At 39.0% G+C, this 22009-nt stretch overlaps 1 protein-coding gene across 1 annotated transcript in view; it reads right to left on the reverse strand.

Annotated features, from left to right (window-relative positions):
• Positions 1 to 19579: 19579 nt before the first annotated feature.
• The window catches only part of LOC104545291 (slit homolog 2 protein-like), a 7643-nt gene continuing 5213 nt past the window's right edge, over positions 19580 to 22009 (reverse strand). The window contains exon 3 of the mRNA XM_010190389.1: positions 19580 to 21436. Within this exon, the coding sequence (XP_010188691.1) occupies positions 21195 to 21436 (242 nt within the window). The 3' untranslated portion in view covers positions 19580 to 21194. The remainder of the gene's footprint in view (positions 21437 to 22009) is intronic.

A 22009-nucleotide genomic window follows, 5' to 3' on the forward strand; every position in this document is an offset into this window, starting at 1 on the left:
TGTGGAGTCAGTAGCTCCCACTGAGTTCCTGGAGGCACAGAAACGACTGGGTTATAAAAGAACATGTAAGACTCCAATCTCTGTGTGCAGGGCTTAGTTCAGAGTTCAATCAGTTTCCTGAAAAAAAATGCAAAATAAAAGTGTGTTACGGTACAGTGGTTTATATGGTATGGCAGAGAGCCCTGCTGTACTTTGAACACCGAATATATGGACTGCATGGCTCGCCTTGCAGTGAGACGTGATGTGGGAAATTTTGGTCTGAGAGATACCCGCGGAAATGTGGATACCCAGTAGATGTGTGTCCCTCCATCTCTTGAGGCTTTTAATCTCTTGAACTGCAACAAATGGCTACAGTTGGCTCTCAGGTGACTGCCTTCTTGCAAGGCTCTTTCAGGCATGAGGTCCTACCCAGGGGCGCCGGCCTGGCTTTGATGCCACACCAGCACATCCCCTCCCCACGCCAGAGCACCCAGCACAAGGCATCCCTGTGTACATGCAAAGATACACCCTGGCCCTGAGCCACATGTCTGCAAAGCTGGGGCACCTGAGTGCTGGGAACCTGCTGCTTTTGGGTGAAATCCACCCTTTTGTGCAGGAGCCTTACATGCTCCCTCCTCCATGGGAGGAGCACAGACTTAAATGATCCTAAATTCCTAAAATTGGGTAAGATGAAACTAAAACCCTAGGGATATCTTCTAACTCGCATGTTAAGAGTTGGGAAAAAAGAAGTCATAAGGTTAAACATGTGTACAGTCCCTTCTGATTCCTACGGTAAAATCTTAAAATGGTTTTTATTACACTTTGCCTATGAATTTGCAGCTCCCCTGCTCCTTAAGTAGCTTCCTTATTAGTATGCCTGGCCTTGGATTTTTCTAAGATCTTGCTGAATATTGACATGGGGAATATGTGTAAAAATACTTGAAATAAAATGTGCTTTTAAAAAATAAAATACTTTTCATACTGTATCACACGATTTTTAATAGTTTTAACAGGAACAAGTCTATGACATTTTAAACATATTTGGTGTATGGACAATTTAAGAAATTTGGGATTTCCATGAGAAACCAAGTGAGTCAGAGAAAGTTATGCCCAATTGGACACAGAGATACTACTCATCATTGCTCCACTTTGCATTTATTACTGAAGTGTTTAGAGCAGCTCTGCAATGGTTTGGTTATACTTTTATTCATCTTGTACAAAAACAAATAATCCTATTTCCTGTAGCTAGCTAGTAGCCAAGATAGACCACTTATACCCACCCACCAATGAAGCAGTGCTAGAAGGCTCACAGGGTTATGGAAAACTCGGGTTCAAAAAATCTGTGTTTGCTTGATTTGGAGCACAGACTTCAACCCAGGCTCTCCTGCCTCTCAAACCTGATGAACACATGGTGATAAATCAAAGTGTTAGCTGCTTTAGGATATCCGAACAATATTCTGAACTATCCCAAATTACCAACTTTTATTAATTATGCTTTTCACCAAACAAGTGCAGGTACCTTAAGTTGAAACATAGTAAGCAAATGTATCTGTGAGCATAGCAATCCTGAAAGTTGAAATGGTACCTGTTGTCACAGAAAATAGTGACAGACCTAGAAACAACATATTCTCTGCATAAACTATAATGTTCCTTTAAAAAATGGACAGGATATTCAAAGATGACTATTTAATAACAACTTTGGATGCGTTGAGGAATGTTCACCACTATTTTATATTGCAGGTAGTTTTACAAAATATCAAGTGCTACACCATGCAAATGGAGAGTAGTAGGGTGGCCTTTCTCTTCTCTCTGCGGAGAATGCCTTTATCCTCTTCCTGATGATTTTGTGAAGTTGGAATTTACTCTTCGGCATATAAAGGAGTTTTCATAGGATAATGTTCTTCAAATGCAAGACAGACATGAATGGGCTTTAACTGTTCTCACCAAATGATTTCTCTACAATTCTTTGAAAAAAAACAACCAACAAAAAACAAACAAAACCCCCCTCACTACTACGTTTCTAAGGCAGTATAAATACGATTGAAATTCTGCTGAAGGAAACAAGCAAAAGTTGAAAACCTGCAGCTGCTTGTCTTCCCTAGCAGGGTTGCATAGAGGAAAAAAACAAACCAAACAACAACAACAACAAACAACCCAACCCCCCCCCCCCCCCTCCCCGAAAAACCAACCCACCGAACAGTTCAGAGGCAGACGTTGCAGTTTTATACTTTCCCACTTGGTGGCAATCATTCACTGTCTTTCCTTCCTACTTCTGCACTGTCTCCGAGAAAGCTGCTGCTTTACATTCTGCAGCCTCTCGGTTTGAGGAAAGAAACAATGGAAAAAAATAAAAGTTTTCTGTTACTTCAAATATCAAAGGTGTCAAAATAGAACAGTTTGTTTAGTGGAAATGGAAGTATTTCGTAGTTCAGTTGTCAGTGAAATTGTGTTCTTTGTTAGGAAACCTTTTACCAATTTTATCCTACTGTAGGGCACAGATTGATAGTGCTGTACAGAGCATTGATTAAGAGCAAGTTTACTGGACTTTACAGCCTTGCACAGAATGAGGTAAATAATAAATACGAAAAAGTCCTTCACGAATTCATAAAGCATCATGAGTGTAGTTCTAAATTATTTTTTTTTGTTCTTTCTTTTTTTTTGTCAACAACAGGAATAAATCCATGGAGTTAGGATTTAATGGTCTGCAGAGATGCATGCTGAGGCAGAGGTGCTGTTGCTCAGGTGAACCAAATGTATCTATGCCGAAGATGTAGCTGGGCACAACGTTGCCTGTAATAACATTAATAGACCTTTCAGCTTTTTCCTGGGCCCATGAGATTCCCTTTGCTGGATCAGACATAAGGGAGAGCTGCAACAAGAGCATCAGGCCATGCTCTGGGGCACACACAGCTTGGATGTACTGCATCACAAAAGCATTTAATTTCTCCCACACATGAAGCACAGCTGGCACTTGAGATAACAAGTCCAGGGATAGTAGGAATAATTTCTTTGTTTATGATATAGAGAAGGTTTGAAAGACAGACTTAAGGTCTATAGGACTCAATTCAGGCTGGTGACTGAGAACTGGTAACAGCTTAGGAGTATTGGCTGTAGTGATGGTGATGAGACTGGGAACTGTGGCAATAATAATGATTAAATAATATAGATACAATCAAACGAATAGTTTTCATCTTTTCTCTTTTCAGAACATGGTGTAGCAACAGCCCACAGTCTCTCTGCCTCTGTCCCTGCCCATACAGGAGTAGCAAGTGGGAGAGTAAGGCTGCTCTGCTGCCATTTGATTTACTGGATTTTGGATGAGGTTGTATTAAAGCCTCTTTGTGAAACAAACAAATAAACAAACCAGGAAAAATAAAAAAGCCACAAAACAAAAAAAACAAAAACAAAAGGCAAAAAACCACCCTGCAAGATAAGATCTTTCCAGGAAATGTGAGGGGAGATGTGGGAGGAGAGGGGGAACTGTACTGGTATTCCAAGTGAAAGCAGTGAGAAGGATGCATGAATGGGTGTGTGTGTGGAGGGAGGGGTGGCAGAATTAAAAATTAGGATATCAGAGGTGAGCCACAAGCAGAGCGAGGCATCACTTTGGTTTGCCACAGTTCTACTTTCTGATATAAAAGGAGACATATAAAGAGAAACTAGAGGATGGGAAGATTTGAAGGAGGAACTACATAATGAATCAGGGAGAAAAGTGGGGAGGGGGAGAGAAACTTTTGCTAAATTCCTCATAATAGTACCCTTCCATGGTCTTTATTTCAAATAGTAGGATATAATCATGTGTATTTTTGAGGAAGGAAAAGGGAAGGATAAGGGTGGGGAATGAGTACCTCACTGCGCTGCAGGCGCTGAATGCCAACAGAGATAGTCCCACATGTTCTGGTTGGCTGGTGAATCTCATGGGCTGATGTTCCTGTGAAAGTGCAAGTGGGACTAATCTCAAGAGCAGGTTGAAAAGAGCAGTGTTGTTGTCAGAAAGGCTGGGAGTGCAAGAGCCTGGAAACTTGGTAGTCTCTATGGGATAAACACTGATAGTTACACAGTATGAGATAAAAAAGAGGAAGCTTACTGAGAACCTGCCATGTGCAGGTATTTACCATGAGGCGAGGTACAGACAAGTAACCAGTATAATATCTGCTGTCATCAGCTTTGAGTTTTGAAAGGCACTTCAGCTCACAAGAGAATTGTTTATCTAGAAAAAAGACTATGAACTTGCCATCTTACCAAAAACTTATTTTAAGAGTATTGCACATTCTGTCTAACTGAAAGAATTTTGTTGAATTGAACACTAGGTCAGATCAAAGATTAATACATCACAGTGTCCTGTCATGTCATTGAGTGTCCCATCAGAGACAGCCAGCGAGACTGCCTAGGGAAGATTCTGAACCAGGGCAACTGTACATAACATTTCCCATGAGCATTTTCCAAGCTTTCAGTCGTTTGCCATTCAGGAACATCCTGAGCCAGGGATGACTGCTACATATTCAGTAATCTTCAATGGATTCTCTCATGCAGATTTCTCCTGTTGAACCCCAGGAGAATATTAGTATTCACAATATCCTGTGACTAGGAGTCTTGCAGCTCACCCTCACCTTTTTATGTTGGTTGTGAATTTGCTACCTGCTAGGTTTATTTCTTATCAAATAGTTCTTCTGCTTGGGCTCTTTCAAGGTTGCAGCAAGAGTAGGACAAGTTTATGTTATCCCACAGGTTTTTTTTTTTCCTGGATAATGAAAGATATGGTGTCACTTCTCAGAATCTCAATTCCATCTCTTTGTTTCTAAAGCCTCAAACTTCTTTAAACTTGTCGTGGTTTAAGACCAGTGGGCAGCTGAGCACCACGATGCCCACAAAGGGGCCTAGACAAAAGGACTGGGAGGGCTTTTTGCTCACCAGTTATGGTCACAGGCAAAAGACAGACTCATCTTGGGGACAAAAAACAAAACAATTTAATTTTTGTTACCAGTAACATCAGAATAGAATAGTGAGAAATACAATCAGATCTTAAAGTCAAACACCTTCCCCGCATTCGTCCCTTCTCCCCGGGCTCAGCTATGTTCCTGGTTTCTTTACCTCCTCCCCTGCCCAGCAGCGCAGAAGGGATGGGAGTGGGGGTTGCAGTCAGTTCACCCCATGCGGTCTCTGTGGCTCCTTCCTCTTTGGGGGTAGAGAGGACTCCTCCCACTCTTTCTCTGCTTCCATGTGGCACCCTTCCCACAGGAGAAAAGTCCTCCACAGAAGTCCAAATGTGGGTCTCCCCATGGCTGTAGTTCCCTCACACACAAACTGCTCCAGCACACACTGCTTGGAGTCACAGCCTCTTCAGCAGCATCCATCTGCTTATGTGGATCTGCCTCACTGGTGAGCCTCCATGGTGTGGCACCCTTCCCACAGGAGAAAAGTCCTCCACAGAAGTCCAAATGTGGGTCTCCCCATGGCTGTAGTTCCCTCACACACGAACTGCTCCAGCACACACTGCTTGGAGTCACAGCCTCTTCAGCAGCATCCATCTGCTTATGTGGATCTGCCTCACTGGTGAGCCTCCATGGGCCGCAGGCGGTCAACCTGTGCTCTCGTCACAGGTTGCAGAGGGAACCTCAGCTCCGCACACCTCCTCCTCCCCCCTCTCCTTTCTTCCTTTACCAACTTTGATGTCTGCACAGTTATTCTCCTCACATCCTACTCCTTTCTCAGCTGCAGGTCTCTTCTGCTGGTACTTGAAGAGTTCCCAGCTCTCTCTTTCAAGCTAGAGCTGCAGCAGAGCCTGAGCTTAGATAGGGGCTGGGGTTGTGCTACCCGCACCTGGGACCACGTTGTCTAGGGCAGGAGCAAGAGAGGGTGGGCCATGCACTGAACCCTTCTTAAACACATGAAATCACAGGGGCACTGATTGACTTGGCCCTGGTCAGATGTGGGTCTGATGTTGAGGCCGGGGCAGCTTCTAGTAGCTTCTTAGAGGGCTATCGCCATAGCCCTTCCCTGATACCAAAAAAACCCAGAACTTCTTACAGAAAAACCCAATACATAACTTTTCTAGATATTCTGTAAAATTACATTTGTTTTAATTATGGCAGTTTTTCTATCAATAATGTAAAGATATTCAGTCTGTAGTGGGCCAGAATGTGCTTTATAACTGTCAGATGGCTCACACTATATATAGAAATTTTACTACACACAAATGTCGCCAAGTTGTTTTCTCCTGTTATCCTCCTTCCTTTGCTAGTTATTTTGCTTGTTTACTTCTTTTACAGCTCTGGAAATAGATACAATTTTTAGACAGGCCATTCCAGTTGGTTCCCTGTTCCAGCCCCACCTTTCCCATTCTTACATCAATCACTGTTCGTATAAATTTCCATCCACAAAACTGAAAATTACACCATTTTCATTGCAACCCCAATCTAGTAAGCACAGTGTCCCACTGAAAATACTGGTAAAACATATTCTTGAGAGCAATGTGGACTCAGTCCTGCAGTATTATTCCATTCTGTGCATCCATCCATTTTATTTGGCATTTAAACCATGTGTGCAGTTCTAAAATGGTCCCGTAAATTATAGTGTAGAATTCAGTCTTTCAAACTGGTACAGTGTTCTACAGATGATTTCAGCAAATAATTAATACTGATATTATTCATGTAGAAGTGAAGCAGTCAATGAGGGATGAACAGTAGTAAATACATTAGTGTCCTTGCACAAAAGGGCTGTATTAACAGGTATTGCGTGCATTCCCCAAGTAGTGATGAAAAGAAGGGAGGTGTCGGGAGGATTTTTAGGTGGTTTTTTTGTTTGTTTGTTTTTGTTTGGTTGGTTTTGTTTATTCTGACTAGCTACATTCCTGTTTGAATAAGCATTTTAATGCTTTGTGATTTTTGACAATTTCTAATTATCCATCAAGGGCAAGGAGAGCTGCATGAGTGTTTTTTCATCATTTATATTATTTATTTAATTCAAAATAAGTAATATTAATATTATTCACGCCATCCTCCTGGACCAAAGTTCAAATTTGCACTCAATTTGTTTTGTGATATGGCTTTAATTAATGACAGTAGTAGTTTGGAATTTATTTAACAGTTTATTCTTAAGTTGAAGATGCAATGACCATTTAAACCTGCTCTTTGATTTCTTTTTAACTAGTCTTTTACTTAAAACAACATTTCATATCTCAGCAGTGAATACTCTGTTTCTTAGTACTCTCAAACACTGGACCTTGTCCAAAAAAACCCCCCACCAAACCCAAAAGATTAGTCCACTGCTTTAACAAGCCCCAGATATTTTATTGGTGAGACAAATCTCTTTAGCTGAGTCTGATAGTAAGACACAAATGTACCTAGGTATTCTAGTTTTTATTTGTGTGCTTCTTAAAATCCACTTATATTACTGTTTCCTCCAGTTTTACAGATACAAATACACTTTTCTGGAGTGCAGTTTCTGACCACTAAGCAGAGCAAATCCTGAGAGCTGGGTCTTGAGCTTCAACTGTGCCAGGCAGCCTGTGAAACTAGGCGTAGAGCAAGTACCAATGTAGTACTGCTTCCAGAGCCAACCTGAGTCCAGAAGCACTGTGTGCCTGCGCTATACAGAGCGGGGGCTGTGGTGTTAATAAGGCCCATGGACTCATGCCAGCAACTACCCAACTCTGCAACCCTGGGCCTGAAATGATGAAGAAAAAGATGGCAAGAAAACTGCATGCAGCCACACAGTCAGCAAGAAGCCATGAGAGTTCATTAGCTCTCATCAAGGTCTGACTGGGCTTATTAACTCCAGCTCAGCACCACATTTCTCCAGTTCCTGGTGCAGTGGCTGTGGGTACGAGAAATCCTCTCTGCAATCTGAAAGCTCAATAGTTATTTTATTAAGAGAACATTCTTATTTTCACAAGACCCTGAGATATTTCAAACTTAAAATCACACTAAGTAGTGATGAGGGTTTCCCGAATTAGTTCCAGCTGAGCTGCTATATCTATCCAGCATAACCTGCTCCTTTCAGAGAGCTTTGTGCTAATCCCTGCAGCAGTATATCTGCATTAAAGGGACCCTGCTCCAGCAGAATTTACCCTGCCTCTTAGTTGTGCTTAGTTGGTGGAGTTTGTGAGGCTCTGCACGATGCTGACTATGTCTCCAAGTGCTCAGTTGATGCATAAACAAAAAAGTGATATATGAATATGATATAATCAATAACTAAATTCTGATATGTTCACCAAGCTGAAGAAACCTAAGCTCCATCTGCACATGCACCTGCAATTTAACTATTTATGTGGCTACAGGGTCATTATGAAAAGTAGAAGCATCAAAAAGCAGAGGTGGCAATCACATCCTCAGTGACAATCTGTTGATAACACATTGGAAAAACAACAGATCCACCAAAGATTTAGAAAAATGAAATAAAAAGTACCAGTTCCAGTAGGTCTCTTTGAAGTACTGTTAAGCACTGAAGCAGAACCATTTGTAGAATGGAATTGACATTTAGAAAATAATTGTGAAAAGTGCTCAGACTGGAAGTATGACTATAAAATTTTACATGGGAACAAAGGTGTTCATGGCTAGAGCAAAACAAAAAGAGAAAAACTTTAGGTTATAAAAGAAAAGGTTCAAGACAGTATTAACCACAGACGTTTGGATATACCTCTCAACTACAAATTTACAATCATGAGACTGAACTTGATCAGGCTGAAAAATGGCACATGACTATTTGTACTAAAGTAATTGTTTCTGCACAGTAGAATACAATAAAACTGATTCTGCCAGGGCCAGTTCAGTGCTTTTATGTGCCCTCAAGGCACCATTTATACTCCAATAAAGGAAATTTGTGCATTGAAAATTATTATATCCTTAAATCACAACAATTCCCTGGCTTTTGTACTTGTGAAACTATAAAATGACTAATTCAAGACTCCTCCCCATAAAGTCTCATCCCAAAGATGTGCTGCTGGGTTGGGGTTGGTTTAGGATGTTTGTGAAGGAAAGGGCTTTAAGGTAATGAAATATCTTTCATCAAAACAAAAGAAGAGTCTTTAAAGAGTTACTCTTTAGCTCCATTGTAAATGTAGGGGTCCATTCCAGATCAGTCAACTTCTCCATCAGCTTACAAAGAAATTTCCAACAGGACAAATCCCAGATTCTGCCAAAACTCCATTTGTTTGTTTATTTTTTTCTTAATTTGACTTGCCAAGGGTTTGTGTTTGACTTGTTGCCATGAATAAAACTATTCCTCTTCCAACAATGGGCTCTCTGGGAATGGTGTGGGAAAGCTAATCACATTACACAGCTCAGAAGTTCCCACTCAGTATTGACCCAGGAAAGGCAGCTTATCAGGCACTAACCAGAGCCGTCAGCTGGTCAGCTCAAGTGGGGTATTCTTCTTTGTGGAGTGAAGCAGGATAGCGGGAGCAGTAGTAGTGGTTTGTTTGTTTGTTTTAAGTAAATAGAACAACAGGGAACTTTTACATCCTTGACCTGAAAGTCCTGTTTGTGTAAATAGGAGACACTAATGGTAAAGCATACTACAGTGTCCTTAGCACACTGGTCAGATGTGTTAATTAGTTTATAATCAACAGATGAGAGGAGTCTTCTCAAACTGCTGTGTCTTGTGACATTTTCTGTGACCATCGATCTTTGTTTGAAATACCTTAGACTATTCAAAATATTTGCTAGATGCCACTAACAGAATGGCTTTCCCTTATGGGAAGTTGCTTTCAGACTCAGCAATGCCTTCATATTTTGGCTCTAAGTGATGGGCATCTCTTGTCACATGGCCAAGGTCTGATTATGTTGGAGGGGAGATAAATACTTAAGACAAAGGTCTCTTTTCCTTGCTAAGGTGGAAACAGTGTCAGGATTGACTGGGGAAGGGGCCTTACTACACAGTAATGAGGTGAGAATTTACTGGTGAGGGGCAAGAGCATCTATTTAAGCATTAGAAAATGTGGAAAAACATATTTTGTTTTGCTATTGCACCTTGGTTTTGATGAGAACAAGATTCATGCAGAACAGGAAATATGTGATTTTTTTTGTTTTCTTTTGATGTAACTCTGTGTTTGACTTGTGAAGCCATTGCTGAATCTGACTTGTAAGCACCTGGAATACTATTTTCCGGAAGCCTAAGCACTGGAGACTGAGTCTAACTCCAGTCTTATTAGTGCTGATGCCTTAACTTATTGTCCTCATTGTTTAAGTAAAGCAAAATATTACGCAGTTGCAGGTACAAAATACCCCACTGGATCAGTACCCAGAAAAAATTGTGTTCAAATCATGGTGTTGCTTATGGGTATCTTATTGTGTGCAGTTCTTGCCTTCCTTTGCCCAATATTCCCAGTATTGCTCCTTTGCCTCTGTGCAAATATAATGTTCACATTCAGAAGACATAAACCAAACTGTGCTCATGAGAGTCTTGAATGGCCTAGTGATGACAGCCTAACCAGAAAGTATTGGTGTTCTAAAGTGTCATTTAGAGAATGGCCTCATTAAATTCTTCTTTAAGAGTCAATGCATTAACAATTTTTTTTCTTTCCTTTATTGCAAGCAGTAAAATTACTTTAGAGCAGCTCACTTTTCTTAATATACTTCTCAAGATGAGCCAATCTTGTAAGCTACAAGTTGTCATCAGTACCCAATGCCAGTGAATTTGGCCAAGGGAGCTCAGTGATTCTGCAGACCAAGGACTCTACTGGGAACTGTCTTTCAGTTACGGTTTGTCATTTGTTTACTTTCATAGGTTATTAACCAACAGCATGGTATCGTGTGATTCTGAGTTTCTGTACTTTTTTTTTTTCAGGGCAAGTACAGTCAATAGTCAGTTTTGTGTATTCAATATTTAGACTGTATAGTGTAAAAGGCTGACAAAATGCAACTTGTCTTACAGCGCTGGTGTGTGCCACCTATTATCTGCTAAAGGAAATAAGGATGCTGAACTAGATAAAAATGACCTGTGGTTTAGTTTTGCAATTGTTTTTAATCGCCTGTTACTTCATTGCCCAAGGTCAGTCTTGTCAGGCAAGTGGACCAAGAGTTCTCTAGAGTAACATAAAACCATTAAGTTGTTCTTTGATCTTGCACCTTCTTTAAAACCTTTTAATCAATTAACCATGAAGCTACTCAGCTTGTCTTATTTCCTGCACATAAAACTACTTTGGTCGAGCTGACACGTTACTACATTATAGATCAAAGATCGAAGGAAACTTCACATCCAACCAGGATAATTATGTGGAATTTTTCAGAATCTGTTATTTACGTTCTCATGCCTCAGATGGAGGAAAACAGCATTTTAATCGAGATGATTGAATTAAAGGATTCATGTGTATTTTAAAGGGTGGCTAAATGGGTTTGTGCATGATTGACCTTACACAAGGTGTGGATAGATTTCATGGCTAGGCTGCTGAGCCTCAACTGTCCATCTGTCCTTTGAGAGTACCCAGAATTGGTAATAATAGGAAACATGACCTGTTGGAACATAAACACTGATCTCTTGTTCAGGATGCCTTTAAATAAGAAAGATAATTTAAATATTGAATGTATTGTAATGTGATACAGATGGAAATCCTTTCAGACCAAGGATTAAATTTCATAACGGAAAGAATTGTGGTTTCAGGCTTGTAGGGTCACACTTCTGCAATCATTTGTGTGCACAAAATGCTTTTTTATCAAAAGCATGAGAGATACCTTCAATACTATGTTCTTATAGAAGTTATTATTTTCTAGTTATATGGAAATCAAAGTCTCTCAAAATATATACGCCATTCCTTATGGCCAAATGCTGGAATACACAGTCAGTTTCAATCAAGTCCTCCTTTGAGCTTCTGCCTTAAGTGGGACAGTGTCACCCACACCAGTCCAATGGAGCAAAGCATCTGCTCACTCGGATTTTGCTCAAGGCATATTCTGCACAACTGTTTCTTGTGGGATTGGTTTGTTGTCCTTCTGCTTGCTGATGCCAAAAGCAAAGATGGCCTGGTCCAGATAAGAGTGTCACCTAGTGCATGTGCATTGGTAGGAGGTAGAAATACCAAGAACTAGCATGATATCTGAAGAAAAACCTGGCCTTAGGGATTTGTTTAAACCAGTAAAAAAGCATTTTAGAAAGAATCCACTTTGTGAAATGATGGTGTAGGATAGTCTTCACAGACATCCCCTTATTCTCTGAAGAAGTATCTTGTATCTAGATTCTAGTTAAAAGTACATAGAAATAGGAACCCTTATAGCTGCTATAACTCACATTATTTTCATGCTAAATTTAAACCACACTGTCTTTGCAAATCTGTATTGATTTTCCTGAGTGCTACACTTCCTTCAGCTAAACAGCTCCCTGCTGATGTTTGTCATCTTCCTTTTAAGCTGAATTAAAAGAGAATGAACAAGTTTGTGCATGGCATGAATAAAATGCTCTTTGATAGATGTACTTCTTGTCTTCTGAACAAAGAAGAGTACATACAGCTTTTGGTACTAAGAATGAAATATTTTCCCTAATCTCCCGCTGTACCAATTCCTCGTTTAAGTCTAAATTAAAATTTCCCGGAAAAGGAAAGGATATGTGTGAAATTTACTTTTACATTTACCACTGCATTATATTTTTTGAGCTGGATTTAAGATTCAGTGGGGTGCTTTTCCTTTGGGATTTGAAAAGACACAGAAATCCAAAAGGAGTCAGTAGGAGGTTACGCTTGATTTTGAGCCTAAAGCAGTCCAAACTTTAGATTCTGTTGTTTGTTTTCTTTCTACCTCAAGCTATAAGTCATCCCAGATTCATCAAACTGTTTGCAAATCTAATCCAAGCTGGACCAAGTTACAGACTGGTCCAAGATGTAGGTTTATAGTAATGCCTGAAAACAGGAAAGACTTTAGATCAGAAAGGAAAAAGTATCTGATTTCATTACATGTGGCTTCAAGTTTCATTAGAAAAGGTTTTACATGGCTTTGATCCCCTAATTTGGCTAAAAACAAAACAAAAAAAGTGATCTCCCTGTGCACACAGCTATTTAAGTGCATGCATGTGACTAAAATAGATATGCTATACCTCAGTGAACTACAGTGTGCTCCGCACAGACACGCTGCATTTACATGAATAGAGTGCAAAGTCAAGATAGATTAGGTCAAACTTCCTCTCTGTCAGATACCTTGAATTCTTAATCATACCTGCTGCTGTTCAGAGCTGCTCAGGGGACCCAAAAGGCATAAACAAGTTCACATCCTGAAAAAAAAGTATGTAATTTCCACCCTTATATATGTGTGTGTGTATATATATATGTATACAAACACATACACACACACTCTAAAGAAAAGGTTTTACAAGAAGAATCTGTTTTCCATAATGCTTTCTTATGGAGCCACAATTAAGTGAGTCTTTAAAAGTGAGTATGAAAGAAATGACTCCACTAGAAGCAGTTTTACTACAATAATACTCACTTTATTTAATTTTTTTGGTTAAAGACCTCCTGTCTTTAATTTTTGACTGCTGTAGCTGAAAAGGAATTGCCAATTCTCTTTGCTCCTCAGGAGTTTGGAGAGCAGCACTGAGAAGCAAGCTCCCTCCCCACAAATCCTCAGCAGTGCTTACATGGGGAAGGGCAGAGCCAAGCGAGAAGGGCACAAAGGTTTTTCCAAAGTAACACAAGCAATGGCTCCTTTAGGCAACACGCTGGAGGACGGACCACTGTTCCAAATCCCAGTTTGGTGCACTGAAACCATTAACTCCTTTTTCTAGCAAATAGAAGTTGTAGTGGCTACAGGCCAGCTAAGTTGGGTTTACAGCTGCTTTGCATCACTGAAACAGCATGAAGCAGCTTGAACCTACAGTGAATCTGGCCCTGGATGTCTTAAATCTGTAATATTTTCTTCTCTCTGGTTTAATACCGTTGTTTTTCTGCATTTTACAAACCTGTTCGTTACCATGTGAAATTCAAATGGACTGTGGTCACTTCTGCTAAAAGAAGTTGTTCCCTGAATGGTTCTTTCACGTCAGCATGAAGTGGTGGTAGGATGACTTCTGTGGCTGGCCACTACTTTCTGTGCTATAAGTGTCCTTTCTACAAAATCCTGAAAGTACATGACCGCATCTGTTACCCATGACCAATTGCAACAATTAAATCCCTTTGTGTTCACTGCCCAGCAATTTGATATAGCCAGAGCTGGTTTCTTTTTATCATTCTTATTTTGCAGGCACTCATACCTTACCTATTTGCTTGTTTATTCTTTGTTCTCTTAGATAAAAAAAACAAACCGGGGCATCCTTTTTTTGTTGTTTGTTGCTAGCTTTTGAGTGTGATTGCTGAGCAGATTTTCAGTTAGGTATAGGTCTCTTTATCCTTCCTTCTATTTAACCTTAAGTTACACACACTTTTCAGAATGAAAATGAAGAAGCCTCATTCTCCATGTCACACACAGAGTGGAGATTTCATTACTTAACTATTTTGTGAGCCACCATTTGTGCTGATTGACACAAAAACTTTGCTTTTACAGTTTAATAAATAATACTTGGGGGTTCTTTAAATGCTTAAATATTAATTAGCTGCACAGTGGTCTTCCCATTGCCAGTACAGTGTTTTGCCCCCACCAGATTCCTCCGGTTATCTTAATGAAGGTACACACAGGAAGGTGATTGCTGTGACTTACTTTAAAGGGAAGGAAGAGGTGTCTCCTCTGGGAGGGCTGTGGGAACGGCAGGCGCAGCTTGGTCCAGAGCTGGCGGGTGGGAAGGTGGGGGACGCAAATAGTGTCTGAAATGCTTGGAGCTGGAGGGCAGGGGCGAATGCCAAAGGCTGGCCTGTGGTTTGTGATAATGGATGATGAAGACTGTTTTGATCAAGTGAGACTTAACAAACCTTTTGCTTCTCATTTTTAAGCTACTTTGCAAAGTTTTTCATTAGTTTATTACTATTACTTTTTTATTTATGGTAATACTAAATCTTTTTCTGCAGTGGAGTCTATGCAGTGCCACATGGTCTCAGTGTGGACATTCAGACACAGAAACATGCCCAAACCTTCCTCTCCACAAAAGGTGTATTAGACTCAGGTAACTGTTAGGCCCCTTTTTCTTCCTTCTCTAGCCCTGCATTAATAATTTCTAGGGGTGTACTTGGAGGCTGCTTAATAGCTTTGTTCACTAATCATGTAACTGTTTGTTCAGCAAAAAAAGAAGGTAACAACTAATGAATAATAACTTCTGCTTTCTCTGAGAGTTTAGTACAAAATATTTTCGATATTAGACCTGTGTGTCTTCTGTGGTCAGTTTTATTTACTGTTGACATTGACTCATGTCCTTACCTTTCCTCTACAGAAGAATCAGACTGTACAAAAATGTGTGAACTGATGTGGAAGGACATCCAATCAGAAAAAACAGGAGAGAGAACAGGCAAACTTCAAACCCTTTAAACTTGCTATTTCAAAACAGCAAGCAACTTCTAAAGCACAGGTCAGCTGGTACCGCTCTTATTGCTGTTACCATAGCAGAAACACAGAAATGTGATTAAATAAATAAAGCTAATCAGAAGCAAAAGAACAAGTTTGCAGTAAAAACAGCTCAAGTTAACCTATTCTCAGAGGACTTTGAAAGAAAACATACTTCTAAAGATGTGCTGTGAAAGATTTTAGGCACAGCTGCAGGAAAAAAAAGGTATCCTTTCCCTCTCTTTAGGAGGATTAAATCTGTCCTGGAAATTAACCAAAGTGGACAAATGGACCATCATAAACAATGAATTGAAGCCCAGAATGTGAAAAACTGTGAGAAAGAAGAAAAATCTCCTGGAAAAAGACTACTGGATCTTTTTAAGGAACTTTAATGACAGAGTAAGCAACCCAGGCACATTAATTCTATCTTTACTTGTCTCTTGTGATATGAATAGTATCCTAAAAGGAACTGAAAAAAAAAAAAAAAGTTCTAGCAGACAAAACCAGATAACAGTTCCCCTGGTCTGAGTCTATAAATCCATAAAATATGTAAATTTATATCAATCTATGGATGTCAGACTGTTCCACAGGAGGTAATGTAGTATTTTCCAAATTATAAAGGACATGAAAATGTGTAGCTGGATTTGTAACCCATCTCTTCTTCTTCAAGGCAGGTCGTCTGATCCCTCTACAAATGTTAAGGAATACCTAAAAAAAGAAGAAAAAAAAAAAAAAGTCTTAATCTCCTGGTTGTAGTACAGGGCACCACTGAGGCTCCATGTTTAGAAGTGAAGGCGTTTACCTCTGAACTGGAATGAAATAAAAGGATGGAGCTATAAAGAGCAGAAAGCTTTACCAATATCAACATTTTGAAATTAAGCTGTGGATCTGGGAGGCAGTTTTTAAGTCTGTTCCCATGGCCGAGCAAAATTCCTGCAGCATGGGTGTCATGCTGCAGAGCTGGAGCACATTTGTGGAGACTGTGGATAGCCAGAAGTCTTGCTGTTCAGCGAGATGACTGTTTTTTCTCAGCCTGACAAATGACATGCAGGACTGACAGAATACTTCTCCTTTGCTGGCCATCACCCCTACGGACACTGGCCAGAACAGCAGCAGCAGGAACATACCCTCCAACTCTGATTTAATCACATGGAGCCCAGGAGACTAGTGAATAGAGCTGTTAACTCTCTGTTCGGTTTGCTTTTCCCATCTGTGTTTTATTAAACCGAGAGCAAGATTTATTCACTTTTTTAACATCAGGAGCTGTTGGTGTCCAAGATGAAGGTTGATGTTAAGGTATACATACACAGTTTAACCTGGCTATGGGCCAAACAGGCCTATGATTTCCAGCCTAGACAATTTATTTGCAAAAGGACACAAAATCCCTCTGCTGTCAGACATTTCTGAAAGGATGAGCACAACGACTTCCCGCTCTCCCAGGAACACAATACATAAAGAAGAGAGTAAAACAGTAGGCTCTCCAGGATAAGCCAGGCTCTCCAGGCATGCAGGCAAACACTTCAGTTTTACTTTACTCCTGACAGCCCCTACATAGTCACAACTACCGATGATTTTCTGATTTCCACTCCAGGAATCTTAAACAGATTGGAGATACCAGCTCAGAGTATAAATATTTCTTTTAAAAGCCAAGAATCCTGAATGGCTCAGCTGGTGAATTGCACTTTATGGGAACTGAAATGATGTGCCAGGCTCTCCACTCTAAGGTGGGATGGCTGAAGCACAGACACTCGCATGTCTAATAAGCTACTGCAAGAGCAACGCTCACTTCTAGGGAGAAGGAACCAAAAGATGGGATTTCGAACTGCTTTGAAAAGATATACTTTCCCGCAAACAATAGGGTTAACTCAAGCTAGAAAGATCAAGTGTGTGCTTTTCAGAACTGTAAATAACTTTCTTTTAAATACATATGTTTCAAGCAATAACAGATAAAGCTCCTAAAATACAGAGCTTCAGTGCAAACAGCCTCCAACATTCTTGACGCTTTTCCAGAACTTCTGGGCATTTTCTTCTTAACAGCAAGCTCCTTTCCAAAATACACCCCTCTCCCCCTTGTCTCTTAATCATCCCTTATCTTGTCAAAACTAGTGTGGTGACATCCACTTTCTCTAGTGCCTTGCTACTATTCCTGCAAGTACATTGTGGATCATCAGGCCTGCCAAATTTGTTGTTTACAAAACCTCTGCATTCTGGTCTTTCCAGGAAAATGGCTTCATAACATAATACAAATATCATATTGACTGTGGCGCCTACACAGAACATCATCATATTACAATGATTCTTGTACTACTAAGCCTCACGGTATCCCCATATGGCAATAAAAAGTAATCTGAATATGAGACAAAGTTGTTATTACAGTAGAGCTTAGAAAACAAACTGTATCTCTTGAAGATTATTCAAAGCCCACCATTGGTTTGCTTAACACAGTATTTCTATCAGTCACATATCTCTTTTCCCCAGAAACTTTAATACAAGTTGCAGAATCTGGTACCATGGGTGATAGTTCCTGTTCTGAATGGACTTTCAATGTTAATAAAAAGCCAAATACTTTTGTTACTGTTTCATTCAAGAGAATGGTCTTTTTTCTGTGCTCTTTCACATTTTTATCATCTGTGAGATGACAGTAGGAGCTGTGCATGAGCCAGTACAAATTAAGCAGTATTCATGTGCTTTCTCTTTTATAGCCTTTAAGAATACTGGCAGAAAATTATGGAATCTGCAAGTTTCAGTTTTCTTGGTTTCTGATGAAAAAAGAATTTGAATTATATGCAGTGTAAAGTCAAAGTGGGGAACTTGGTCACTGTACTGAATCATATCCTTCAGACCCAATGCTATTTATGCATTTTATTCAACACATTAAAAGCAGACTGTATGAGAGCGATTCCTAGAGCAGGCAGCAGATCCTAGGAGAGAAACCTGAGCACTATGTTAAAAGCTGCATAACTTAAGGTATGCTTTTGAATGAAAACCTAAGTGTTTGGAGCATTCTGCACTGAAGTAAATTCTCAATGTGTAGCTATGCCGAGAGCTACAGTTTGCTTAAGGGAACTGTATTCCTTTTGGGGAATACAGGTACAAGGCTGTCTACTATAGCAATATTACAAGAAATTTGATTTAGGCACGAGAAAGGTGACAGGGTAACCCATCCCACTGAGAAAGTAATCTCTTGTCATGCACAGTGGCACATCTTGTCCATGCCTGAGGATTTTCCGTGGTGAGAACACAGGGCTGATCAGGATGCTAAGGTGAGCTGAGTCACTGTTTGATGTAGGTGCCTTATAGTCCTCCAGAGGAGGACTATATTTTTCCCTTTTTTAACATTTGTTTTGTTCCTTTTTTTAATTCTTAAGTTCTTCTTTGATTCTCCTTAGAGACTACCAGAAGACCATGTCTTGACGGCCTCGGGATCACCAGTAGCTGTTAGCATTGCTTGAATACCAGTGCATGAGTGAATGGATTCATTTGCATGAATACCAGTGCTTGAATACCATGTCAGCATGAGGACAGAAAGTAGTCCAGCTCCAGATATGTGGTACAGTGATTTTCACATACAGAGAAAAATAATATTGCTTATCTAAGAATGCTATATAAGTACTGTTATGCAAAAAAATGCTTCTTTTTCCCTACTTACAGAATATTATTTAGGAGTCATAGAAACGGCAAAGGTGGCCTCATGCTAAAGGCTGTTTCATTGGATATTTAGACAAATTCAAAAGTACACTACGTAAAATAAGTACAGAAGTATCTGTAAAACTTATATTAAAGAAGAGAAACCTGGTTATGTATAATCTCATCCAATTGCTTAAATTTAAGTACCAAGAGTAGTGAAAATGAATCCCTCTGAAGAATACAATTACTTGTTAAAACAACTGTCAAATTGCCATTTGTATAAACATTAAAATATTAGGATAGACTCAATTTGCCTCTTCATGCAGTGTACTTTATTTATAAGTTTTGTTAATTTTGTTATGAATTCAGCTGTGTTTGTAATGAACCAACATTTTCAGATGTCAATGCCTGTAGGTGTAATAATCCCAAGTTAATTCCTTATTCAGATTTTTAGCAATGAATACATAGATCTAGGGTTGGGTTTTATTCTGTTTTTAGCAAATATTCTTTGCAACTACAGATGTTTAACTAAAGGCTGTTAGACAATTTGAACTTCTCAGAAGAATACAAATAAAAGCTGTTAATGAAGTAAATATCTGTTTAATTTACAAACATCAGTAGCATTACTGATATCAGTCCAAATAAGACAAAGCACACTGCATTACACATGTACATCTAACTTTTTGTAAAAAAAATAATAAAATAAAATTGAAAAACATCTGCATTTTTACAGGGTACCCTGGGTTTTACTGAAAGAAGAACACAACCCACTATTGATTACCAATTCTACATCATAATTTAGCAGCAACATGTTAACATGGGGAACATTAGGGCAGTAAAGTAGTTCTATTATTGGGGGAAAGTCACAGTTCTTGATAGCACAGCCTTTTTTTCTCTTTTATAAAAAAGGTAAAGAGCTCCATGGGAATATTAATTTATAAAGATCTACCTTCTAATGTCATTTTCTACACGCCACCTTATTTTCTGTAAGTACTGTATATAGGGAAAATTACCTTCTCTACAATTGTCACCTAGTGTAAAGACATTTGCTGTCATACATTACAGGTTCTTGGAAGGTGTCCTGAATATCTGCTCTATGTGAAAACTGCAGATTGTCATCACTTTCAGATTCAGTGACACCAAGTGGTCAGATTCTAAGGAAAAGAAAAAGGGAAGGGGAGGAAAAACCAGACTGAAAACATTTACCCCAAGACGACATGCTACGTTAGTTCTATTGCAAAAAATCCTGATTTTTAAATCCTTTTAAAAAACAAAATAAAAAAAATAAAAAAATACTGGGACAAATATAAATTAATATATATTAAAGCACTGAAAAACAGTAAAAGGGATGATCTAAAAGGGTTAAGTACAATGTACTTTGATACAATAAATATTTCTTAATGAAACTGAATACTGTATAGAGTTGTTTAGAACTCATAGAAACAGAAATCCATATTATTACTAATTTATCCATCAATAATCTATTTTTATCGTCCCCAAAACATTTATATTACAAAAAATTAATACTGGAAAAGGGCAGATAAACACTTTTTATGCTTCTTTTGTTAACATGCTGACATAAAAGTATACATCATCAGGAGATTTCAGGATTATAGTATATTCTCATATCTCCCATTTCCCATCCATTAAATGGGACCCCATCTTTTCAAGATGCTTAATAATTCAAAAAGATAAAATGTATTTCATACAATTGTTATTTCTGTATAATCTGATTCTTTCCACTCATAATGCTTCCTCATCCATAGGCAAGTGATTGGTATGGTCTGTCAAGACAATAAAATATACTGATATGAAAGTGAAAAAAACAAGCCTCATGTTCTGGTCAGTATTTCATCTCTGAGCTGTTAAGTTGAAAGTCACATGTGTATAGTGTCAGTGTATCTTCAGCATGTTATAAAGAAGAATCCATGTTAAAAGCAGTTAAAGTTTCCCATCTCTGTTGCAATGTTACCAGGTCTTTTTTTATTTTTCTTCAAAGCTCCTCTTGGGTATGAGAAGTCTCAGTTCAAGCACTTGAATCTTTTTTCAAATGAAGAAAAAGTCTTTATTCTCATAATAAAAATAAGTCTGTTCTGTATTTTACAATATATTTCAAATATTTCCACTATGAAGCATTAATTAGTCCGACACGGTCAATAAGTATACAACATTTTCAAAAGACAAGTGTGACAGGAACACTTAGGAGGGACAATTTGTACAGCCACACTTCACCACTTTTTCAACCTCGTCCACAAATGACGACCCGTCAGTGCATTCAAAAGAGTATTTCCGTCTCTTGCTCCTTAGTGGTCCACAGCACTGCCCGGTTGAACATCCTCCTTTACATTCTAGTCTCGATACCTTCTTGGTCGTCTGGCACGCAGCATACCCTTGCTGCTTTTGGTAGTAATCTCGGATTCGTTCCCCTCGACAAGAGATTTCTGTAGAAAGCAACATTTAAAATAAGAGACATGCTTCTGAGACACAGGTCAAAGAATGGTTGACATCACAAAGGAAGATGCAGTGGTTTTAATTGCACTTGGGATTGATATTTCAAAGTTTGACTCAGACTGTATACTGGAAACTAGTGGTTCCACCAAACATAGTTTGATTAATGCTGAGTTTTATTTCCTATACCTCCTATTTTCAGCAAAGTTTATATTATGTATATGTAAACCATAAATACAAAGCTATTACAATGACAAGAAAATTGGAAACTTAAATCTTTTCCTCTTTTATAAAAATACACATCTTCTGTTCCTACATTGCTTGCAGCTGGTTCTATTTACCATAGGGAAATGTTTCAGAGAGCATGCAATTTAATTTATTAGACCTGGAGTTTAATATTATTCAAACTGTTATTTAATACAAGTTACATTCCACTAACTTCATAAATTACTGAAGTATAAAATCAGCTAAAAATGAGACATCTGTTAAAAGTGCTGCAACTAAATTCTTCTATTCTATTCACATCTATGTACAGTACAAAATAAATGCCATCTGGGGTAAGGGAA

Source organism: Mesitornis unicolor, unplaced genomic scaffold (assembly GCF_000695765.1).
Source record: "Mesitornis unicolor isolate BGI_N332 unplaced genomic scaffold, ASM69576v1 scaffold5978, whole genome shotgun sequence".
Lineage (NCBI taxonomy): Eukaryota > Metazoa > Chordata > Aves > Mesitornithiformes > Mesitornithidae > Mesitornis > Mesitornis unicolor.